Below are 21,105 nucleotides of genomic sequence, written 5' to 3' on the forward strand. Positions count from 1 at the left end.
ATGGGTTTTTGCATTTTGCACACGGACACACACAGCGAGCTAAGAAAAATGAGATAGACATATCGATGTACATACATATATACATACATATATATTTATGCTTTATATAATATAAACATGTATATACATATATAATATAAATAACAATTAAGTCGCGAAATTGTGTATTTTGTACTCGCATTTCGCTGGCGTTTTGAGATTTCTTACGGACGGACGTTGCACGCTGGCGACCAAAAGCTGGTGGCGGCAGCATTGCGTGGCGCTCCACGTAAGATTTATACACCTTCAAGCCACCGCTACGTCTGCTCCGTTCGGCTGTGGCTCCGCAATGCAGTTGCTTATGTATATTTTCGCTTGACTTACCGTCATAGCCGTTGGAGCGCCGTTGCCGTCGTTGACGCTGTCGTCGTCGCTGCCTGTGTTGCCGCCGTCGCCTTACTATCAGCCAGCCGCTTAGTCACTCAGTCAATGGTCTCAGCCAAGTTTTTACTCATGCACTTCGTTTGTGTAGGTACATTGTTGTTGCTGTTGCTTTTCCTTAACTTGCACTGCTTAGCGCCATCGACAGCTGCTTTACTTGGCTAGCAAGCGTTTTCAATTTCGTTCAGTTGCTTTTCGGTTCGTGAGGTGATCTGCCGCATACCAAAAAACGTGTCCGTTGCACATTTTCAAAAAGCCGTCTTGGAAAATCACAAGCGTTTCAGGTTTCCTGTTTCCAACTCCATTGTCGAATTCAATCAAAATTCGAAGCAAAAAAGTGAGTCTTCATTGGAGTTGACTGTGGTCTTATACATATTTATATACATACATATGTATTTATAGTCATATTTTGAGTTGAACTATTGTATTTGGTGCGAATTGTGTTGAAAATAGCAAAAGAAAAGACTTTGGAAGGAAAATGAAAGTGATCAAACCTAATGCAAGTGAACATGGACTTTAAAAGGATACTAAAACGGGAGGATAGAAAGTGAAAAGTTATTCAGTTACATTAAAGATTTTATTAGAAAATGTAATTATCACAGCTGTCTTCGGGTAATTTTACTCCTAGTTGTTTAATCTCGTGTTGTTTCTCTTTTTTTAACGTTTTAAATGGGCCTTATGGGAGGAAAGAGTATTGACTACTGAAATACCTGGCTGTGAACAGCCCTAGTAATCTATATAGTATAAAAATCAAACCATATTTGAAAAAAAAAAATGTACTGCTGTGGTCGCTATTAAATTAATATATGTATCAGTCCACATCTCGCAGTGACATGTCAGAGCATCTACCTCGAAATAAAATAGAATGGCTTCTTATAAAAACCAGAACATAAGGCGGTTACATATGTACATATAGATTTATCCTACAATTATTAGGAGAAGTTCGCTAGAATCGTTAAAAAGTTGGTCTGCAGGCTAAGGACTTTCAACGCGATAGCTTTCTCAGAAATTGGGCCGAGAATTATTTATTTCACAACAACAGCAAAAAGGTTTATATTTAAACAAAATATTTACTTCAAACCGCGTAGGAAGACATTAAGGGCCCTAATGGCTCAAGCCACTGGCAAAGTATAGCAGGTGTTCAAGAGAGCAGGGGTGACATTTTACACGTTCTTCAAACTATAATTTTATTTTGTTAAAGTTCTTTTTTTACCTTTCATGAATGTTTTCTCATACAACTTTCCAAATGCGCCGAATTTCTTGGTTTTTAAAATCACAACAAATATGAAGCGAGACTCTATGGTACATAGTACGGAGTAAGGTTTTCAAATTGTTCAATCTTGCAGGTGGGTTTTCAAAGTAAAAGGATGTTCAAATCGATCGCTTGTGAAAAAATAAAAAAATGGTTACTTTTTTGGTGTGAGAGTGTCGAATATACATAAAGATATGATTTGTGAAATGCGGCTCTGCTCTTTTCTTTTCTAATATTTCGATAAGAGCTTCAAAGGGTCCGTTTCTAGATCTAATATCGGTCTCTTTCATGCTCAGTTCATCACTATATAATATGTGAAATGCGTCACATAAGATTTAAATATTCTGCCTGATATTCCGTGTCGGTCATATAAATTGTACGATATTAGTAGGGATATTCTCTAGAATAATTTCTTACAAAATAGTTTTGGAATTGTGCCGGGTAAAATAAGAAGGAGATTTCTATATGAAAAATTTAAATAGCTTATTCTTTTATTAAAATATATGTTATTAAAGCTGGAAAGTTCTTTATTTGTTTAGCATTTGTTTGTTGTTTAATTGGAAATCGAAATTTTCTTCTAATTATGATTAGATTATTCTATCACATACATGGTTAGATCGTTTAGGACACATGAAAAAATCACACAGAGCCAAATCTGGTAAATACGGCGTTGGTCAAGGGTATTTATTGCTGTTTTGGCTTTAAATTTGGTCACAATTGTGGCTCGATGCGATGGTGCATTATCATCATGTAAAATCGATGAACTCTTCTTCCCCAATTTCGGCCGTTTTCTGCGGATGTTCTCCCACAACAGCTCATTAAGGCCAAATGGAACTCCTACGGAACAAACTCATGATTCACCAAACCACGAATATCGAAAAAAGTAATGAGCCTCGCCTTGATTTTTGAGCGGCTTTAGTTTCGGCTCGTTTTTCTCCTAAATTCCGATAATTGTTGACTTATTTGCATGGCAATCTAACAAACCCAAGTCTGGCCATCTGTTACAATGCTCTCCATGAATGTGGGATAGGAATTCGCACGATTAAGCATGTCCAAAGAGACCTCTTTACGGTACTCTTTCTGAAAACATTTCAGCTTTATCGGAACGAGTCGAGCAAGAACGCATTTCGTACTCAAAATATCCACCAAAATCATCCAACCGGGCTCGTGAGAGATTTCTGGCTCTCTTACCATCGCCCTAACACTTGCCTGACGATTTTCAAGCACCATTCACTTTTTTAATATTATCATCAGTTGAAGAGATTGAAGATCATCCCGTCGAGGCATGTCTGCAAAGTCTTTGAAGGCTTTGTACTACTTGTAAACTTGTGTTTTTGATAAAACTGAATCTTCGCAAGTTTTTTCCTACATTCGTAATAATTTTAAATACAGGATTTTACATGCCAAAATAGTTCTAGTAGTGATAGGCTCAATAAAGTAAAGGAGTTTCGGTCTCGAAGCAATAGATAAAAAATTGTTGACTTAGGTCGCGCGGAAATACAAAAAACTCTTTACGATCTGCTTCATTTATTTAAAATTTATTCAAAGATTGCACCGTTGTATTCAACATAATTCATGATGAAGATATCTCATCAAATGGAAAAGTTCGCTATATAGGTACTTGATTCCTATCCTACAGTTCGTATGACAGCTATGACAAAACAGCAGCTTCTTGGACTGGTTCGTATAATATATAATATATAGAGACGGACATGGCTAAATCAACATGGCTCTTTACTCTGATTATTTATATAGTATAAATACTTGATAAAGTCTCTGATATTTAGTATTATGTGTTTAAAAAAATCGTAGTTTGATTATTAGTTATATAATAGGGTCTCTAACATTTCTTTTCGTGTTTAAAAAACTTCGTGGCAAACTTAATACACCCTGTTCAAGTTAGAATGGCAGCTACCGAGGCTGCTTATTTCCAAAGGGTGTTCCATTATGTAAGTCTGGTGTATAGATTTTGCTTCTCGCTAAAGATAAATCAAATTTGTAGATGAGTTTATTTATATTACATAATCATTGTAGTTTTATTGACTAACACCCGTCTATGAAACTGTTTTGGATCACTCCAAAATACTAACAGGACTTTGCTTAAGCGAAACGTATCATTATTAGTGTTTGATATAGATATTTTTTCAGCTTGTTCTGAGTCTAGATTGTTGCATTGTTTGAATTTTCCGAAAATATTTCGATGGACTAAAGTGGAAAGTAATCGGCGTCTGCCTGACAATTACTTAAAACTTATCTAAATATATTTTAGACTCAAAAATAAATTTTAGAGCTTAGAGCTCAATCCGAATAGCCGTAACACCAGTGGGGTTATAAATCGATTACTTCGGTCCGAGGTACCACACTGATGACAAGTATATGTTTTTGAAGCATCTTTCTGGAAAAGAAGATATTTATAAATAAATACGAGAGAATGAGAACCGAAATTGAATGCAAAAAAAATTTGCTTTTTAATTAAGTAATAATGGCAACAATGCGATAAATTAGTTTGTATGACAACAAATTTCTTGCAAATTTAAATTAAAAATGAAGACTTAATGCAACTGCGAAAAAAACTGTCTAATCAGTTGGGAAAGTTTTGCTTCATTTTTTTCACGTGGCGGCGCGCCACAGCGAACACTAATTGCAACAAACAGTTAACAGCTAAGTGAATGCCAATGAAGCTGCACAAAAACAACAACAAACACACATACACATATTGAAAGGGTGCGAAAGTAACGCAATGCCAACAACACATGCCATAAATCTGACACTTTGCTGATGAACCTTTGTGGGGATCAAAAATAACAACAACAATAATATTAATAACTACAACAATAATAATAACTACAACAATGCCAATAACCAACAACTTAAAGCTGGCGCTCACAAGTAGCTGAGGCAGCCAAGTACAAAAGCGGAGCCAAAACCAGCAACAACACTATCCAAACTACAAGTATGTACTTATTTGTAGTTGAAGGTGATACGGCAGCTTGGCTAAACTCAGTACAGCGCAGAAAAAAAAACAGCAAACAACAACAATACAATGAGCAATGCAAGTAATGCGGCAGCGGGAAAAAGTATTGCTGAGATTTTCACTTTCATTTGGTTCAAGTGGCAGCAGTCTATTGCAGATGCTCCTGTTGTTGTTGGCACTAGTTACTGCATTTGTTATTGTTTTCAAAGGTGTTGTTTATTTACACAATTATTTTGTATTTTTTATTTATTTAATTATTTAAATTTTTTTTTGTTTTGTTTTTTTTTTTTTTTTTTTTTGATTTGTAAATTATTTGAATCGTTCAATTTCGATCGCTTACTTTTTTATTCCTGGTATTTAATTGAAAGTTTATTATAACAGTGAATAGCAGAATTATTAGCACAATTAAAGTGAGTACTAACAACGGACCTCTGCTGCAGCTGCGCGGATTTATGCGCAGAAACCAAAAAAAAAAACACAACAAAAGTGAGAGCATTTGCAAAAACAAAGAATGACTTTTAAACTAGTGCGAGTCATTAAAGACACCTTGACTGAGGTGGCATAGAAATTTTCGCGCACAACTCAATGGCAGCCGCCAAAAGCGATGAGAAGATATATTTCTACGATCTGTAGGTTTGCTTAGATATTGGTTTTTCCTTTAGAGTTTATTTTTCAAAGGACCAACCTAAAAAACCTCGATCAAATCCCAAAAACTCCAAGTGAGTAATAAAATAAAAGGAATAAGCTTACAAAATATAACACGAATCAGGCAGTCAATGGTATACTTCTTCTTTATTGGTATAGACGCCTTTAAACTGGTGTTTTTCCGCTATTCAATAGTCTAGGATCGAAAGTCGTGAGCCATACGTAAAAGAAACGTTTCTGGCCACTCCCAAGTGAATGGCGCTCAGAGAGCTTTTCTACAAATAGTTCCATTCTCCAGTCAATAATACACTAAGTAGCCACAGTTTCGTGCTGCAAAAACAAAAATGTGCACTTTAAGCATTCATCCTTATTTTGGACGAAAATTATTTCATCCTACTGATTCTAGACGTAAACCTAGCTTAACACAAGAAAACGTATGTAATTGAGGGCTTATAACCTCAGCATTCTCGAACCCACATTGAAATATCTCAAATATATCCTTAACATAAGTGCTTAGGTGAATTGAGCAAGAGAGCTCAGAACCACCTACGACCCTACAATAGCGTTAAATTTGTTTGGAAAACTGAAAGAAACTTTATAAAAGTGTTTTTAATTGGAATTTTCGTGTTATCTTGTCTTCACTAATTAGAGTGGCTCCACAATCCTTTGGTATCTACATTCAAGAAGACCCAGTTTATAAAGGTGTTTGAGAATATCCTCATTTCGAAATATTTGTGAGTTGGTCCTCCCATTCTCAAGTATTAGCCTTATATGAAAGCACGGTCATCCACAACCTTAATTTCAACGAGTCTTTGAATTACAGAACAGATCAGAAGTCAAAAGTAAGCTAGCTACATTATTTTCAAAGTGAGTGTGTCGTTCTGAGCAGAGATTACAAAATTTCTACAATTCTTCTGTTGCGAGGACCCGCCGGTTGTACATACCTAGAGCAGACAAGTCCATAGGCACTTGGTAGTTGTTGTAACGGTTATCTAGTCCCCGTTAGTATGGAAAAGTTCAGAAGGAGTCGGACCATATTGAGAGCGATGTCAGATATGTAGCATTAGCATGCAAAGAGTTTGTTAGTGTCATGCGTGGACTCATTGCACGCTGGACATTTATTTATTATGTCGAGATCGATTCTGGATAAGTAGGAGTTTAACCTGCTCCTGTATCGTGAACGAAGCTGCGCAAGGGTTACTCTCGATTCTCGCGGCAACTCGCGCTTGTCGTCTGCAATGGGTGGGGGTTTGACTCCAAGTCACTGAGAGGGAGTCGGTGAGGGTTTTATTCACTTGGTCCTTCATTTTAACGCATAAGCGCCCTTGTTCCCATTCATGTGTCTCGAATCGAAGAACCTTTTTCGTTGGAGCATCGACTTCTACATGTACGACATTTCCTATCCAGCGCATTCGTTTGAATTTTATGCGCTTGAATATATAAATGTCGCCTGAAAGATCATACAGTTCGCGATTTAATCTTCTTCAGTACACATCGCTCACGCGGATGGCTCGAAAGACCTCAAGCAGAACAGTTCACTCGAATGCTTCAAGTGTTTTGTCATCTCGGTTCAACGTCGTCCATGTTACTGCACGGTATATTAGAACGGGAATGATAAGAGACTTTTAGAGGGTAATTTCTGCTCGCTAACATGGGAATCTGCTGCTCAATTCTCTAGGCTTGGACTGGAATTTTGGACGAATAATACTAAGGTATCGCACGAAAACTTCGCAGAGCTCAAACTTTTCACGTGTTGAATCGTGTTAATCGTTAAGCGGAAAATTGTATTAGTCGGAATCAGATCTCCTTAGAACTTATATTGTTGCTTTTCCTAACCGAGTCACTGAAACTCCGCATAACTCGCATAAAGGTGTATCTAGTCCAATTTATTTGTAGTATAACAAAAAGTGAAAATGACTGCGCCTACAAGCTTTAGCAACTCGAAGTTTTTGTTTAAACAGCTGATTGTGTGCTGAGAGCTAAGACAGCGCAACGAAGTTAGACTTACTGGCATAACTAATAATTGGTGACATGCAATCGGCTTGAGTGTCTGCTAACAACCGCAGCACGCCATCGGCAACAACGTTCAAACTTACATATAGACATATACATATAACCATAAAAACTTACATAGATCAGACAGCGTGATTAAACATCAGCGCTAATGCGAATGACACCGATGACAATTGAGAGAAACAGCGCGCCATTGATGAGGCAATGCACTCAACAACAAAGTGAACAACAACAACAACACAAATAATAACAAAAATACAGCAACAAAACATTAAAATACGACAACGGTGACAGTAAAAGCATATTACAACAAAAAAAAACTTAACAACAACAAAAATAATAACAAAAACTAAAAATACTACAATGGCGACCATAAAAACAATTAGAATACCAACAACAACAAATAATAACAACAACAAAAAATTTTACAACAACAAAAATAAAAACAAAAAAGTTACAACAAAAAGTTTTCCATAAAAAGAAATTACATTAGAAAACAACAACAACACCGTGAATCGTCATTGCAACAGCTGTATCACGCTCGCTTGCTTGGCTATTGCGCGGGCCGCCAACAACCGGCTGACAATTGGACAAGCAATTTCTACGTCACTCTTTCTGGCCAACAAAAAAAACAAAAAAACACAGTATGTTATGTCAGCATGAGCGTGGTTTAAATAAATCAAAGTAAATATATTTATGGATTTTGAAAAACCCAAGAGGCGATAAAAAATGCCAAACAAGTTGAAGAGCCAACAACTCACCTTAAACATCCCAAGGCTTATGAGTCAGCGGTCGGGCCGCGGTTATGGTTTTTCGTTGAGTTGACGCCTGTCAAGTGTTATTTCCTCGAAAGCGACTCGAGTGTGGCCCAGCGCATTAAACACTCTACGCAACGGGTGTGTGCGTGTGTGGCAAAGCTTGTAACAAAAAGTGTGTGAAAAAGGGCTAAGTGAAGAGGCGTAACAATGCAAGAGGCATTCAATTTGATAGAAAATTTGTGCACTTAAAAGCAATAAAGATTTCCAAATTAATTTGGCTTGCCCACTTACTTTTCCCTTTCTCGTGTTGCATTTACATAGCGCCGTTGTTGTTACAAACAAAAAACTGTTACATAAAACAGTAATCATAATAAATGCTACAACAACAACAGCACACAAAAAAACTTTGTAGTAATCAAAAAACGCGCCAACCCACTTTTATTTGGAGCACTTCGTTTTGCCTCAAGCAAGTTTCCCCTCATTTCCCATGCAACGCTGCACGCAGCCACCGCGGCACATTACGAAATCCGCGCCACCGCAGGCAAATGTGCAGTTTAGCATTTTATATGTTTACACTTTTAATTTCATATAAAATATCTGTTTTTTCTGCTTTACTTAAGCCACTATCAAATGCAAGCCACTGCGCGCGCAGTCAAAAGGAATACGAAATTTAAATCGCTGCAATTAAGCGCCGCTTCCGCTGCCTGCAATCAGCGCCGCGGTGCCGCGAACTCACCATGAACCGTGTGTGTTATGCAATAGCGCAAATGCATAAAAATACCAAAGAAAAAATACCAAATTCAAAGCTACACACACACAGGGCAACTTGCGAGTCAAAGCCAGCGGCTTCTTTACACACACACGCACACAACGCGGCGCTTAATGGCGGAAGCGGCTGAGTTGCGCGATTGTCGCTGCAAAACAGCAAACCAGCTGCCCAACCGTGACATTGAGACTGTCTGCCGCTTTATGCGCGCATGTGTTGGCATGTTGCTTGCATGCATGAAAGCAGGCTGGAAGCCGCAACTCGAAAATTGGCCAAATTCATTGTGGGCTGCCAAAAAATGTTGCTTATAAATTGCAAAAATATTGACGAAGACGACAAGGTGTGGGCATACAGATGTACAATGTGTGGTAGACGGCAGCCAAGCGCTATTGCGATATCAGCAGCTTAATGTGTTGTCGGTTGTGGCAATGAAAGTGCTTTACGTTAATATTTTGCTGTCGAAAATGTACCAAAGTCATTGCTTTCAAGCGGGAATTTCCGAATTACAGTTGCAGGAAATTTAGTTTCCTCAAGTTCGGTGTATGTCGATGGTGTTGTGACTAGATCTATCTAAAAACAAGCTTCGATCTTTGCTCCCAATTGTCTTCGAAAAAGTTGTATTGTTCTTTCAGCTGCCCGTCAAAGAAGTTTACTTATGTACCTCTAAATTCACTTTTACTAAGAAAAAGCTTCTCGTGAGATCCCTCAGACGTTCGCATGAAATTTTGATACTGTAGAACCGTCCATTTTTTGAGATCAGTATAAAAGTCCTGAAAAATCCCCGAGCCTTTGGCACGCAATTTACTGTAAAATCCATTCCATTCCATTCCTTCCATTTGACTGTGAAATCAGTTGAAAATCAAAGCTCGGGTAGACCTAGTAGCTCTTCTAAAACCCAAAAGTTCGCCAGGATCGGCTAAAAACCTTACAAATTGAAGAACAGCTCGACTAAGAACATTTACATATGATTATACATACCGTTACACATATATCATGAGTTTTAATTTCGAAGTATAACCTTGATTTCGTTAAAGATCTTCAACTAATAGCAATTATTTTGCACCCTCTCTGCTGGGTATTCGTCTTCAGTATCAGAAAGATTCGATCAGGGTTAGTCCACATTGAGTTTGAGGATCATCCTCGCGCTTCTGAACTCAAGATAATTTCTTTTCAAAATATTATAGATAAACTGCGATTTTAATTATAAGGAATTTCGGAATTATTAGTTAAGATTTATCTAAAGCTATTATGGCGCAAAGAAATGTTGTCCAGAGTTATTTATAAGACAGCAGATTAAGCAGTCGAACCACTGCACTTTATTTCAAACAATGATCTTTGCTATTGGGAAAACCGCAGAGCTAGCCGCTACTCAAGAGCTACATGGAGCCTTAATAAACAATCAGTGCTTGTTTAGGTTATGTTTTGCAAATCGGCCATATGTTTCTTGGGAATTGGGGCAGCGTGAAAACGTGGCGACGACTTGATCGTAGATCAGAAATATACAAAGCTCTTAATGGCACTGGCCGTACATGATTGGAATACTCAGAATCTGGTGGCGGCATAAACTTGCAGAATGGTAATTATATATCGAGAAGACTACATGAAATGTCAAAAGCAAAGCACCAGGAAAACAATGCGGCATCTCTTGTGCCGCGTTGGTAAGGCAATGCATTAAGCATTTGGATGCCCCACGGTATGAGACCACGAAGAGATATCGTTACTAGGGTCACAGATTGCTCAAACGCATCCATTTGACAACGCTAAGGACCAAAAGTGGCCTATGCGTGGCTCATTAGATTACCTGATTGACCTACAGGTAGCCTAGCTTCAGAAATTTTGAAAAATTTTGAAACATTTTGGAAACCAAACTAGTGGATTAAAAACTAATTTATTAGTGACGTAAAAACTTTACATTTTTTCAAAACACTCACCTCCAAGGCGACGAAAAAAATTGCGAAAACCGAAAAAGAAAAGACCTGGAAGTAGACTTAACGATGCGTCCTCATGTGAATTCGTAACGAAAATAAAATGGAAAGAGGTCACGTCCGTCGGTCGCTTTTGTTCCTTTTGACCTAGTGTTCAATGAGGTGTCCTCATGTATTTGTAATGAAGATGTTGTGTATATGATGTGTGTATTGTGGCAGTGTTGTACGGTGAGGGGGGGCCTGATACTCATTTAACCAAATTTTGAGAACCTTCGAAATACTCAGGTCTTAAAAATACCGAAATAATCGGCAATATTTACAGATCTTCATATTTTTTCCTTGAATAGCTCCTACGTTCAATATGAAATACTTACTAGTTCATGTAGGACTCACGAATTGGTCCTAATATTTTCTCAAGAATTGTATACTTATTCGAAAAACTTATAAATATTTAAATGAAATTTAAAAAGTAATTTCTGCAAGCTTTCTGAAAGCACTTTCATTGCAAAGTTTAAACGCACCCTAAGATTAAGTGGCGCTGAAAGCAGAAAGCATTAAATGAGTAGTAAATGTTATTACCCAATACTTGAAGTTGCGGATATATTAAAAGTAAATAAATGAGAAAACATAAAAAATATATTTTTATGGGCTTTTATTTAATGCCTGTGGGCGGTCAACCGTTTGAAATTTTCAAAATAAAGCCGATACTTTTTAAGCACATTGCAAATGAGCTGCCATTGCCGCGGCGCTGTCGTCACGCACTCACTTATTTACGCTCGCATGACGGATGGACTCAAAGCAGTGCGCAATTATTCGCAAATCCCTATTGTGAGCGTCCCATTTGAAGATTTCGTAATCGCAAATAAAAGCCAGCGAATATGCAATAACAACTAATTAGGGTAATGACAAGCAAATAAGAGAATTGTGGTGAGAAAAAGTTGAAGATATTCAAAACCAGAGAAGTGTGTGTTGGTATTGATCACGCCGAGTAAAACAAAAATCCAAAATTGACTCAGTGTCAAATAACACCAAAAGAATAGTTTAACTTTTTTTCTCTGCTGGAAGAATTACTCATACGTTTTTGTATGCGCTCTCAACGTGAAAGAGAGCATCGCAAAAGTAGCTGCGCGCATACATTGGTGCTGCGCCAAAGCTAATGAGGTTTCCGCACCACGCGCCTCTCTGCTAAGTTGGCACCATCGTCAACACAAACATACACACTCACAAATTCTGCATGTACGACTTTTAAGCGAAAGTGAAAGTTTTCTGGGCCCCACCATTACAAAAAAAAAACTCAAAGAAACTGCAAGTGGCGTATAGCGATGTGAAGCAAAATGGTAACAGCTTGGGGAGCCAGCACATATACTTACTTATGTAGGTACTCTTAAAAATATACTCACTCTGGTACATATTATATTTGCTTGTATAGTTTTTGTTTTTATTTGCGGTTTCGTGCGCTCGCGGCTGACGCAGCACGTGGCTGCAATCGTATAGCGAACTATAAGCAACTTCTGTGCGACGGAGGCGAAAAAGGTCCCCAGTAGGAATAAAATTATAAAATTATTATATATTAATGAGGATTATACTATACCTTGATGATCATCTTTGTGTTGGTAGCGATAATCAGAAAACCACAATTTTGTCTGTTTTACACTTTTGAATCATATATTCAATTTTCAAATTTATTTTACAAACAAAAAAAAAATACATATATTTGGAATTTATAATAAATATTCTACGTACTTTCTAATACAATAACACAAACATTGTGACAGTAAAGTGCCCTGAAATTGTAAATAATTAATTATTTTTGACTTATTTGCATGTCAAAGTCATAAACCCGTATCTCATCGGCTGTTATAATGCTCTCCATGAATGCCATGAATGTAGGAACGGAATTCGCACGAACAATCATGTCCTAAAACACCTGTTATGGTAATAAAATATGGTAATCTTTAAAAAAAATCAGTTTCATCGGGACCAGTCGAGCATGAACGCGTTTAGTGTCGGGCTCTCTTGCCCGATTTTCAAACACCATATCCTTCAATATTTTAATATTGTCATCAGTTGAGGAGACGCGAAGTCGTCCAGAACGAGGTATGTCTTCTTCGACGATATCTCGACATTCTTTAAAGGCCTTGTACCACTCCTTTTCAGAATCGAAAAAGAAAATTTCTCCGAAACGACTTCACCGATTGACTAAAATTTTCACACGACTTGCCTGGAGAAATTTGTTAGCGAATGGTAGATGGTATAGATTTTAAATCTGATTATATGTTATAAATTAAATAAAACGGATCTAGCAAAAATAAGGAGAGAAAAACGAAAAAAGTGAAAATTAGATGAAAATTTTGGTGAAAATTTCTGGACGTTTTTGTTGTTGAATAGTTGTAATTGAACCAAAAAATTCTTCGTTTAAGACCTTTTGAATTATATTTCGAAGCATTTTATTACGATATGTTGAGCAGTTCGCGAGCAATCTTGACAATCGACTTTGAAAACACACTTTCGAGAAAAACGCATTTAAAGTTTTAAGTGACAAAGTAGTAGCTTCAAAACTATTACACAGATCAAATAAGGAATTAGGTCAGTATTCTATATATGATTCAAAATTAAATAAGATAATAAAAGAAACCATTCTTTTTGACATTAGACAAATTTGCTGTTAGACAAATTCCATACAAACGCCAACATTGAACCGTACTCTAATGCAAATGGATCCTTTGAGTACCAGCAGATGGCAACAGTCGCCTGTTAGTGGCTAACTAAGTTACAACTGCTTTTAAAAGCCTATGTCCTTTACGCTTAGTAATTCTTAGTCCAATTTTTTTTTTTTTTTTTTTTTGTAATTGTTATAAGCACTCATAACTTTTCTTGCTGGGTACTTTTGCACTCTTTCTCCACTCACTCGCATTTAAACGAATGTACACAAAGTAAGTAGATTGCGGATCACACGAGCTAATATGAGCTTATGCGCACTGCGCATGCGTAAGTTCGAGGTCAAAACACCGCGCCCCGAAGCTATTTGAACTGTGCACAATAAAAAAAAAAACATAAAAAACAATTTCTTATATTTTTCACTCAGCAGTAAATTATTTGCAGTTTCTCGTGTTTGGGCGTAGCAGCTTCATGTTAAACGCAAAAATTTTGATTTTTTTTAATTCTCATTTTTTTCTACTTAATTAGTGAAAAATCTGCCGACAGGTGAGAGCGAACGTTTATTGAAGTAATGCGTTACATAAAAAATACATGAAAAACAATGGTTAAATGAAAATATGCTGCGCATGCGCTTACAAAATTGCAAACGTTTTATGTCAGGAAGCTGTGAGAGATACGAACTGAAATGAATAGAATTGAAATCAATTTTAAATAAGTAATTTCGTGAAAAAATTCGCACACTTCAGGTGTTTTGGCGAATGTAACGGTACTCCAGCAGCGCTAAATTCGCTAATAGTAATTAAGCGCCACGAGCCAAACTTTTAACGGCACCCAGCGCTTCGCCAACAAACGGTTTCATTATAGCCGCCTGCCACACGCGCAGCTGCAACATCTGCACCTAATTGTTTTTCTTCCTCTGCATGCATGTTCGTTCGCCGCTTATTTTTACTGCTATTTGCGATTTGCCGTTGCCATTTTCTAGTTTCATTTTCCATTGAATTTTATTTCTTAATTTCTTGCGCTTCACCGGTTGAGCTTCGGCTGTCGATGCGCTTTCTTGATCAACACAGCTAACCGAATTAACGCGCAACCAAATAAATGCTCGCAAAAGCGGCAACAATAACAACAAATTGCTAAAAATAATATTGTGAATGTAAAATACGTAAAGACGCCGTAAAAACGTAACTTTGCTTGGTCTACAACAACTTTTCTTATTTACTTCTTCACACTTGAATGACTTCGATTTGTTTTTTTATTGTTGTTGTTGCTTAGTTAGGCTGAAAAGTCGTCAGAAATCGGTCAAAGAAAACTGAAAGTGGCGCCCAAGTATCCGCCTTCCAAATTGGCCGTTGCGCGCACTCGGTCAGCTTCGTGAGTATTACCCGCTATAATGTGTTAAACGACCGCTTAATTCCTTAGCTTCTCTGCAGTTTTTGCGTGCCCACAAACTCTTTACATCGCATTTCGTGTTACATTCTCGTGTATTGTGGTATCCACCGGTATTAAACGGTATAAATTGCTCCCTCATCGATTTTCGCTAATTATTTTCGTCAATTTTTTGTTTGTATGTTGTTGTTGATATAATAGCCTAGTCTACGCTGGAAAGTGAATTTGACGATCGATTATAAATCGTAAAGCTTTTTTGCTATCAACAATGTAATATAATATACATACATACTTACGAAATTATACCTAAGAGGCGAATGACACCTATACGAGCTGATTGATACCGTAATCTCTTTCCAAAAAAAAAAAAATAAAAACTTAAAAATTCTCAACTTTTAAAGATTGATGATTAATAAGGATTTATATCAAAGTTCGAAATAAAGTTCGGGAATTTTTTCATTTATTTCGCACCTTCAACTGGCTTCGTATTGCGATAAGTCAATTTATTTTATGTAATGAATGATCAACATGATGAGCTGAGTCGATTTAGACCCACACGTCCTTTTCTCCCTAAGAAACTGTTCATTTGTCAAAAACGCCGATAGCAGTTCGCTATAGCATATACTATACATAGCTACCATACACATTGATAGATCAGAACCAAGTTTTTGTATGGAAAACTTTTTTATTTGGCAAGATACAGGTATCTTCAAAATTTGATAGTTGTCCAGGACAGCAATAGATTATTCGAACAAATTATTCAGATCACACTCCTATACTATATATCTGTCATACATTGATCCAACTCAAGTCCGAGATTTTCACGCAATTCGGCGTAGATCACCGTCCAAAACAACGGTATAATCTCTGAACAGTTTCTTCAGATCAGACTTCTTTAGTATATAGCTGCCATACAAGCCGACCGAATTTGCACTCTGATTACTTGCACTGGTCCAATATGTTAGGTCGACTAAGTAATTTCACATTTTGCAATTTAAACACATTTTTATAGTGCAAAAAAATTATAAAATTATATATTTTCCAATTTCCTATGTTCCTCACGTTCATAATATTTTTGATATTTGCAGCCAAAAAAAAATGGTCGAAGTAGTTTTTGTCGTCCCGATTTTAGATGAAGGTTCTGCTTACAAAAAATTTTGCAGTGACTGAAGCAAGTAATAGCCAAAAGGTGTCAAGTCATAAAACTTGTATGAGGTTTCGTATTTATCTTAGTAGAACACTACACCATTTATATTGATCAATTCCGTCCGTATTTTGTCCAGCTGATCACAATACACTTCAGAATTATCATGGCATTGGCGAGCAAAATCTCAAAATAAACGATCCCTTTGGAATCCCAGCAACCAGACGAAATAACCGCTTTTTTGGTGACTGTCGGCCTTCGAAGTGGTTTGAGCTTAATCATACTTTTTAGACCTCGATGTAGTGCACTTTACATTCTTATAAACAACCCACGTTTTGACGCCATTATCACTTCTATGAAGTTTGATTAACAAAAACGAAGTAAGTTTCGTTCTGTAAGAACATGAAAAGCCCATATCTATGTCAAGCTTCGAAATTAATCCTAGACGTTTCATGTGTTTCTGAATAGTCGCGTTAGACAAATTTAATCTTTCCGGAGTCTCTTGAGTTGTTTTGTTATTTGACGATTGGCGTCGATCAACGACTTTATTTTATGCACATCGGTTTCAATACAGCTTCGTGGAATATCTCAATCCCGAAATTGTTGGAAAATGAACATATGTACTCCGTATATATAATTTTCGCTTTACTTGTACTGCATGTTTACAATTTTGATAGTAAAACAATAAAATATGCCGAAAATGGTATTTGAGATTTCACATCTTCGATAAGGCACCAAACAAAAACTATTGAAGATAACTTGAAAAAAAAAAAAAATAATAAAAGATTGAAGATAATTTTTTACAAACAAGTATCACTATATCAGCTGTTCAAATATATAACGTAATAAATTTGTACGAAAAGATAATAAAGATCTTCCAAAATTTTTGAAAAAATAATAAAACAAATGATCATGTAAGTTGTTTTGAAAATTTCCCTGATGAACATATCGAGAGCCAAAGGGAGGTGAAAAAGAGTACTCTAAGCCGCTTGGTAGCTCAATATATGCTTTTAATGTAAATGTTTTTACAAATATTTTTGGGAAAGTCATGAAATTATTATATATGATGGTTTGTAAAAATATTACCAAAGCTCTAAGATCAATATGAAAGAACTTTCTGTCCCTTTATTTAGTATCATAAGGGGCTGTTCGTTTCAATGCATTCTGTGCCCTAGGCAATATTTTTTAAAGTTACCTTTTGCCATTAAAATATTATATATTCATACTGAAGAAAACAAAGAAAAGCAAGAAATTATTTTTTAAAAAGTTCACAACTCCGTAATATAATAAATAGTGTCGCAATCATTTCCTCCCAACGATAGCGAAAATTCCGAAATTACTCTTAGATACTATTTTAAAATGTTTCATAACCAACACACCCAAATACATTAGCAATTCACTACCGCATTTAGTTATTGTGGCATTATAATTTGTTGCTATTACCGACCACAAACGGAACTGCCGACGATTAACTCAATTCAACTCATTATAACGAGTTTCTGTCTAATTTTCTTAAATCAAAAAAAAAAAAAAAAAATTAAATACTTTAAGTCTATTAACATTACATTTCCTCTCACGCAATTTTCCAGCGCATGCGCAGCTATCAACACATCGCAATGTTGTCGCCACAACCAGCACGCGCAATGAAGGCAACAACAACAGCAAAGACAACCACTTCATTAGCCACATTTATACTTCTGATGCTACTCTCATTAACCATCACCAACGCGCAGACGCAAGCGCCTACACAAAACCGAAACGTAGAGATAACCGGCAAACCCGCCATCTACAAGCCCGCTGTCATACGCACAGAACTACGCTTCGGACGTAATCTGGATCCGGAGAAGGTGCGCGTCGTCAATGTGAAATCGAACACTGGCGATAACGTGGAAATTCTGGTGGGCAAAGATTCGAGACGCGGACGACTTGCTGATGCGACAGGTAGCTTCTTTGTGCGCAGTGCCGATGTACGCAAACCAACGCCACGCCCGCAGAATGCCAAACCCGCCGTTTTTAGTTTCCAACATACGCCAGCGTTGTTGAAACAAGTCGAACTGGCGCGCCAGAGCCGGGATTATCAAGAGCGCAAGGCCGAAGCTGAAGCGCGACAAGTGCTAAAGATACAAAATGCCTTGCGTCAGGCTGACAGTATGTCAGATGCCAGCGACAGGGCGCAATATGCACGTGGTCTACAATTTCGCGACTCTAACGAACCGCGACAGCAGAGAGGTGCGCAACAGCGCGCCACCGACGAGCTCAGATTTGTTTCGCCTGACGTGCAAAAGTTTGGCGGCCCAGTCAACTATATACCCATTGCGCAGAGTACAAATACCAACAACAAAAGCTTCTCATTTCCGTACGCAGCCGCTGCCCCACACAGCCAATCCATCGATCGCTCCTGGCAACCGTTAGAGTCCGTGAGCGCGCCACATACACGCAATATGCGTCAAGCACCCGACCTATATAACAACAATGCTGGCACATATCACCTCGGTAATGGCTACAGTTTCCGTCCCATCTTCAATGCGGCGCTACGCTCGGTTGCCGAGTATTATACAAATGCCGCCAGTAATCAGGGTAGTGCAAGACGCGCCACACGCCCCAAAAATATCATCACCAAGGATGACTATGTGACTGCGAGCAAGAAGAAGACCACCTATGTACCCGCAGCGGTAGTGTTGACCTCATCCACATCCGTCATGCCAGCCAATAGTAATACTTACACTAAACCGAACACAAATTTCGATAACAACAGTTACAATAGCCAATACAATAGCAATAAAGTAAGCAATCAATATGCGAACACTTACAAAAACGCACCTTCCACAAAGCATCCTAAAGTGCCCAAATTGAGAGACTCACCAACGAATCAGTATGCAGCGGCTTCAGCGCCCACCTCGACGATCGTTGACGGTCCAGCGGTAACGGTGATTGAAGGTGTACGTGTGCCCGATGCGCCCGAGGACAAAGTTAGGACCTGGCGTAATGCGCGTGTGCTGAACAACAAGCTCGTACCTTACCCAGATGGTTATACGCCGCCCAAAGTGCAGATCCAGCATTTCGATAGATGAGTGAATGATCTCACGTGACCACTGCATAACTATAGTAATTTAACTGCCAAAAATTAAAATGATTTCTTATTATTTCAATTACTTCACGAACACACTTTAACTTTGGCATAGCTGAGCGAAGAAAGAGAGAGTGAGAGAGAGGAAGTTGTAAGCGTTTCAACCAGCGGCTTAATTGAGTCAATTATCGTGTGGTTAAACCATTAATGTAAATTTAATGTAACATTAATACTTGCAGCAATAAACAGTTAATTGACTCCATTAAGCGCCTGCTTGTAATGCCTGAAAGAATTCACGAGCGAAGTCAACGCCTTTAAAAACATTCTTGCTGCACATTTTCTTTGTAATTTATTTATATATATTTTTAATATTTAATTTAAGCAAGCTACAGGCAAATAAAAAGTTAAAAATCTAGAATTTTTAGTAGTAAGTTATCTTTTCTTTTTAGGTAAAATAAGTGGCACACATTTATTCCCGAACTATTTATAATATCCACATATTTCTAAGCAACTCCCGAGGTTAATATTATTTTATTTTAATAATATGTATATGCATTAGTAATTAAGTTATGAATAAAAAACGATTTGTTCCCTTGTTTTCTCTTTCTTGTTGTTTATTTACTTCTATTCGCCTCACTTCAAATAAAATCTATTTTAAGCATTTAAATTGTCATTTGAGTCAAGTTGTTATTATACATTGCTGAGCTTAATAAATTTACACAACAATTTATTGCATTTAGTTTCAATTTATTTTTAAGTTTGACGAGTATTCGAAAAGAATAGTTCCTATTGAAGAGGCACATTAAGCCACGCTAATTCGAAACACTACAATCAAGTGATTTTCATCACTTCGTATGAGTTATTTTTTAGAATAATAAAATCATACCTTTAGTAGATAGCTTGGATTCGCTGGTCCTTGGCCAGCGCTGGGCCACCGTCGGTATATGCGCAAAATTCTTTTGGCCCAAGATCGATCACAAGAGATTCAGTGATCTCTTTGTCCTCAGTAAGGCTAGTCTACGTGCGATCTCTCTAATTCAGCCATCTAACCTAAACCAACCTATGTTGGCTTTTATATTTCGGGATTAGAAAAGAAAAATAAAATTTTAATCATCGAGAATCCCTTAATTGTTTTTCCAAATATTCTCCATTAAGATATTTACGCTTTCACATGCATTCGAACCAACTGTCGATGCATTTTGCCACTCATGCATTTTGAACGCATAAACCGCCTCTTCAGGTGTCAAAAAAGATTGAATTATGAGTTTATGTTTTACTTACAAGCATAAAAAGCAGTCATTCGGTGCCAAGTCAAGACCATACGAAGGATGACTCATCAAAATGATGTTTTGAGTGTTGAAAAATGCAGTTGTTTCAGTCGACGTGTGAGAGCTCGCGTTATCGTGGCGAAGCGTGATCCGATTTCGGCGGTTGGTTTTCCTATTTTCTTGAAACACAAGTGGCAAGCAAATGATTATATATCACTTAGAATGTACTGTTCTGCCTTGTTCTAATATTATGGTTGCGACATGTCCAGTTGTTTCAAAAAACAGTCAACCTTTTCGCTTGGAACAATTTTTATTGGATTCGGCATGCCATCATGAAACACACATGCAGTCGACTGGTCTTTATTTTTTGGGGCGTACGTGTAAACCCATTTACCACAATTTCATAGACGACCTTTGAAGCACCGCTATCGTTTTTTAAGCCTTTCTTTCGACCAATGGACATGAGCCATTTTTTGAGCGTTTATCAAATTATGTGGGTTCTAACGTCAAGAAATATTTATACAGTCAAATTTTCATGCAATACTGAAGGCACAAGTGTATTGATCCCATTAATGCCTATAGTAGTCTGTATTTAACGTTCGGTAGCATGACGATAGTTCAATATCAGAGATGAATGTTTTAATGTAGCAACGTATCCTAAATAAGAAGCTTTTGATCGAGAAGCCATTGGCAAAGCTGGGGACTCTCACCAAAAGTAGTCCTTTAGAATACAATACCATAGTCAAGCACTAACGAGAGAGAGAGTGCGAGGCCACAACTGGCAAAGAAAGTTGGCTGTTGAAAGGTTGATGATCTACTCTTTCCGTGT

At 37.4% G+C, this 21,105-nt stretch overlaps 1 protein-coding gene across 1 annotated transcript; it reads left to right on the forward strand.

Moving 5' to 3' along the window:
* Positions 1 to 628: 628 nt before the first annotated feature.
* Positions 629 to 19,300, forward strand: LOC108977543. The gene is made up of 2 exons (XM_018947261.1): positions 629 to 757; positions 17,531 to 19,300. Exon 2 carries the CDS (start codon positions 17,534 to 17,536, stop codon positions 19,010 to 19,012), a length of 1,479 nt encoding a protein of 492 aa, XP_018802806.1. The 5' UTR covers positions 629 to 757; positions 17,531 to 17,533; the 3' UTR covers positions 19,013 to 19,300.
* The last annotated feature ends 1,805 nt before the right edge of the window (positions 19,301 to 21,105 follow it).

This window comes from Bactrocera latifrons, unplaced genomic scaffold (genome assembly GCF_001853355.1).
Source record: "Bactrocera latifrons isolate USDA-ARS-PBARC rearing strain unplaced genomic scaffold, ASM185335v1 scaffold_91, whole genome shotgun sequence".
Lineage (NCBI taxonomy): Eukaryota > Metazoa > Arthropoda > Insecta > Diptera > Tephritidae > Bactrocera > Bactrocera latifrons.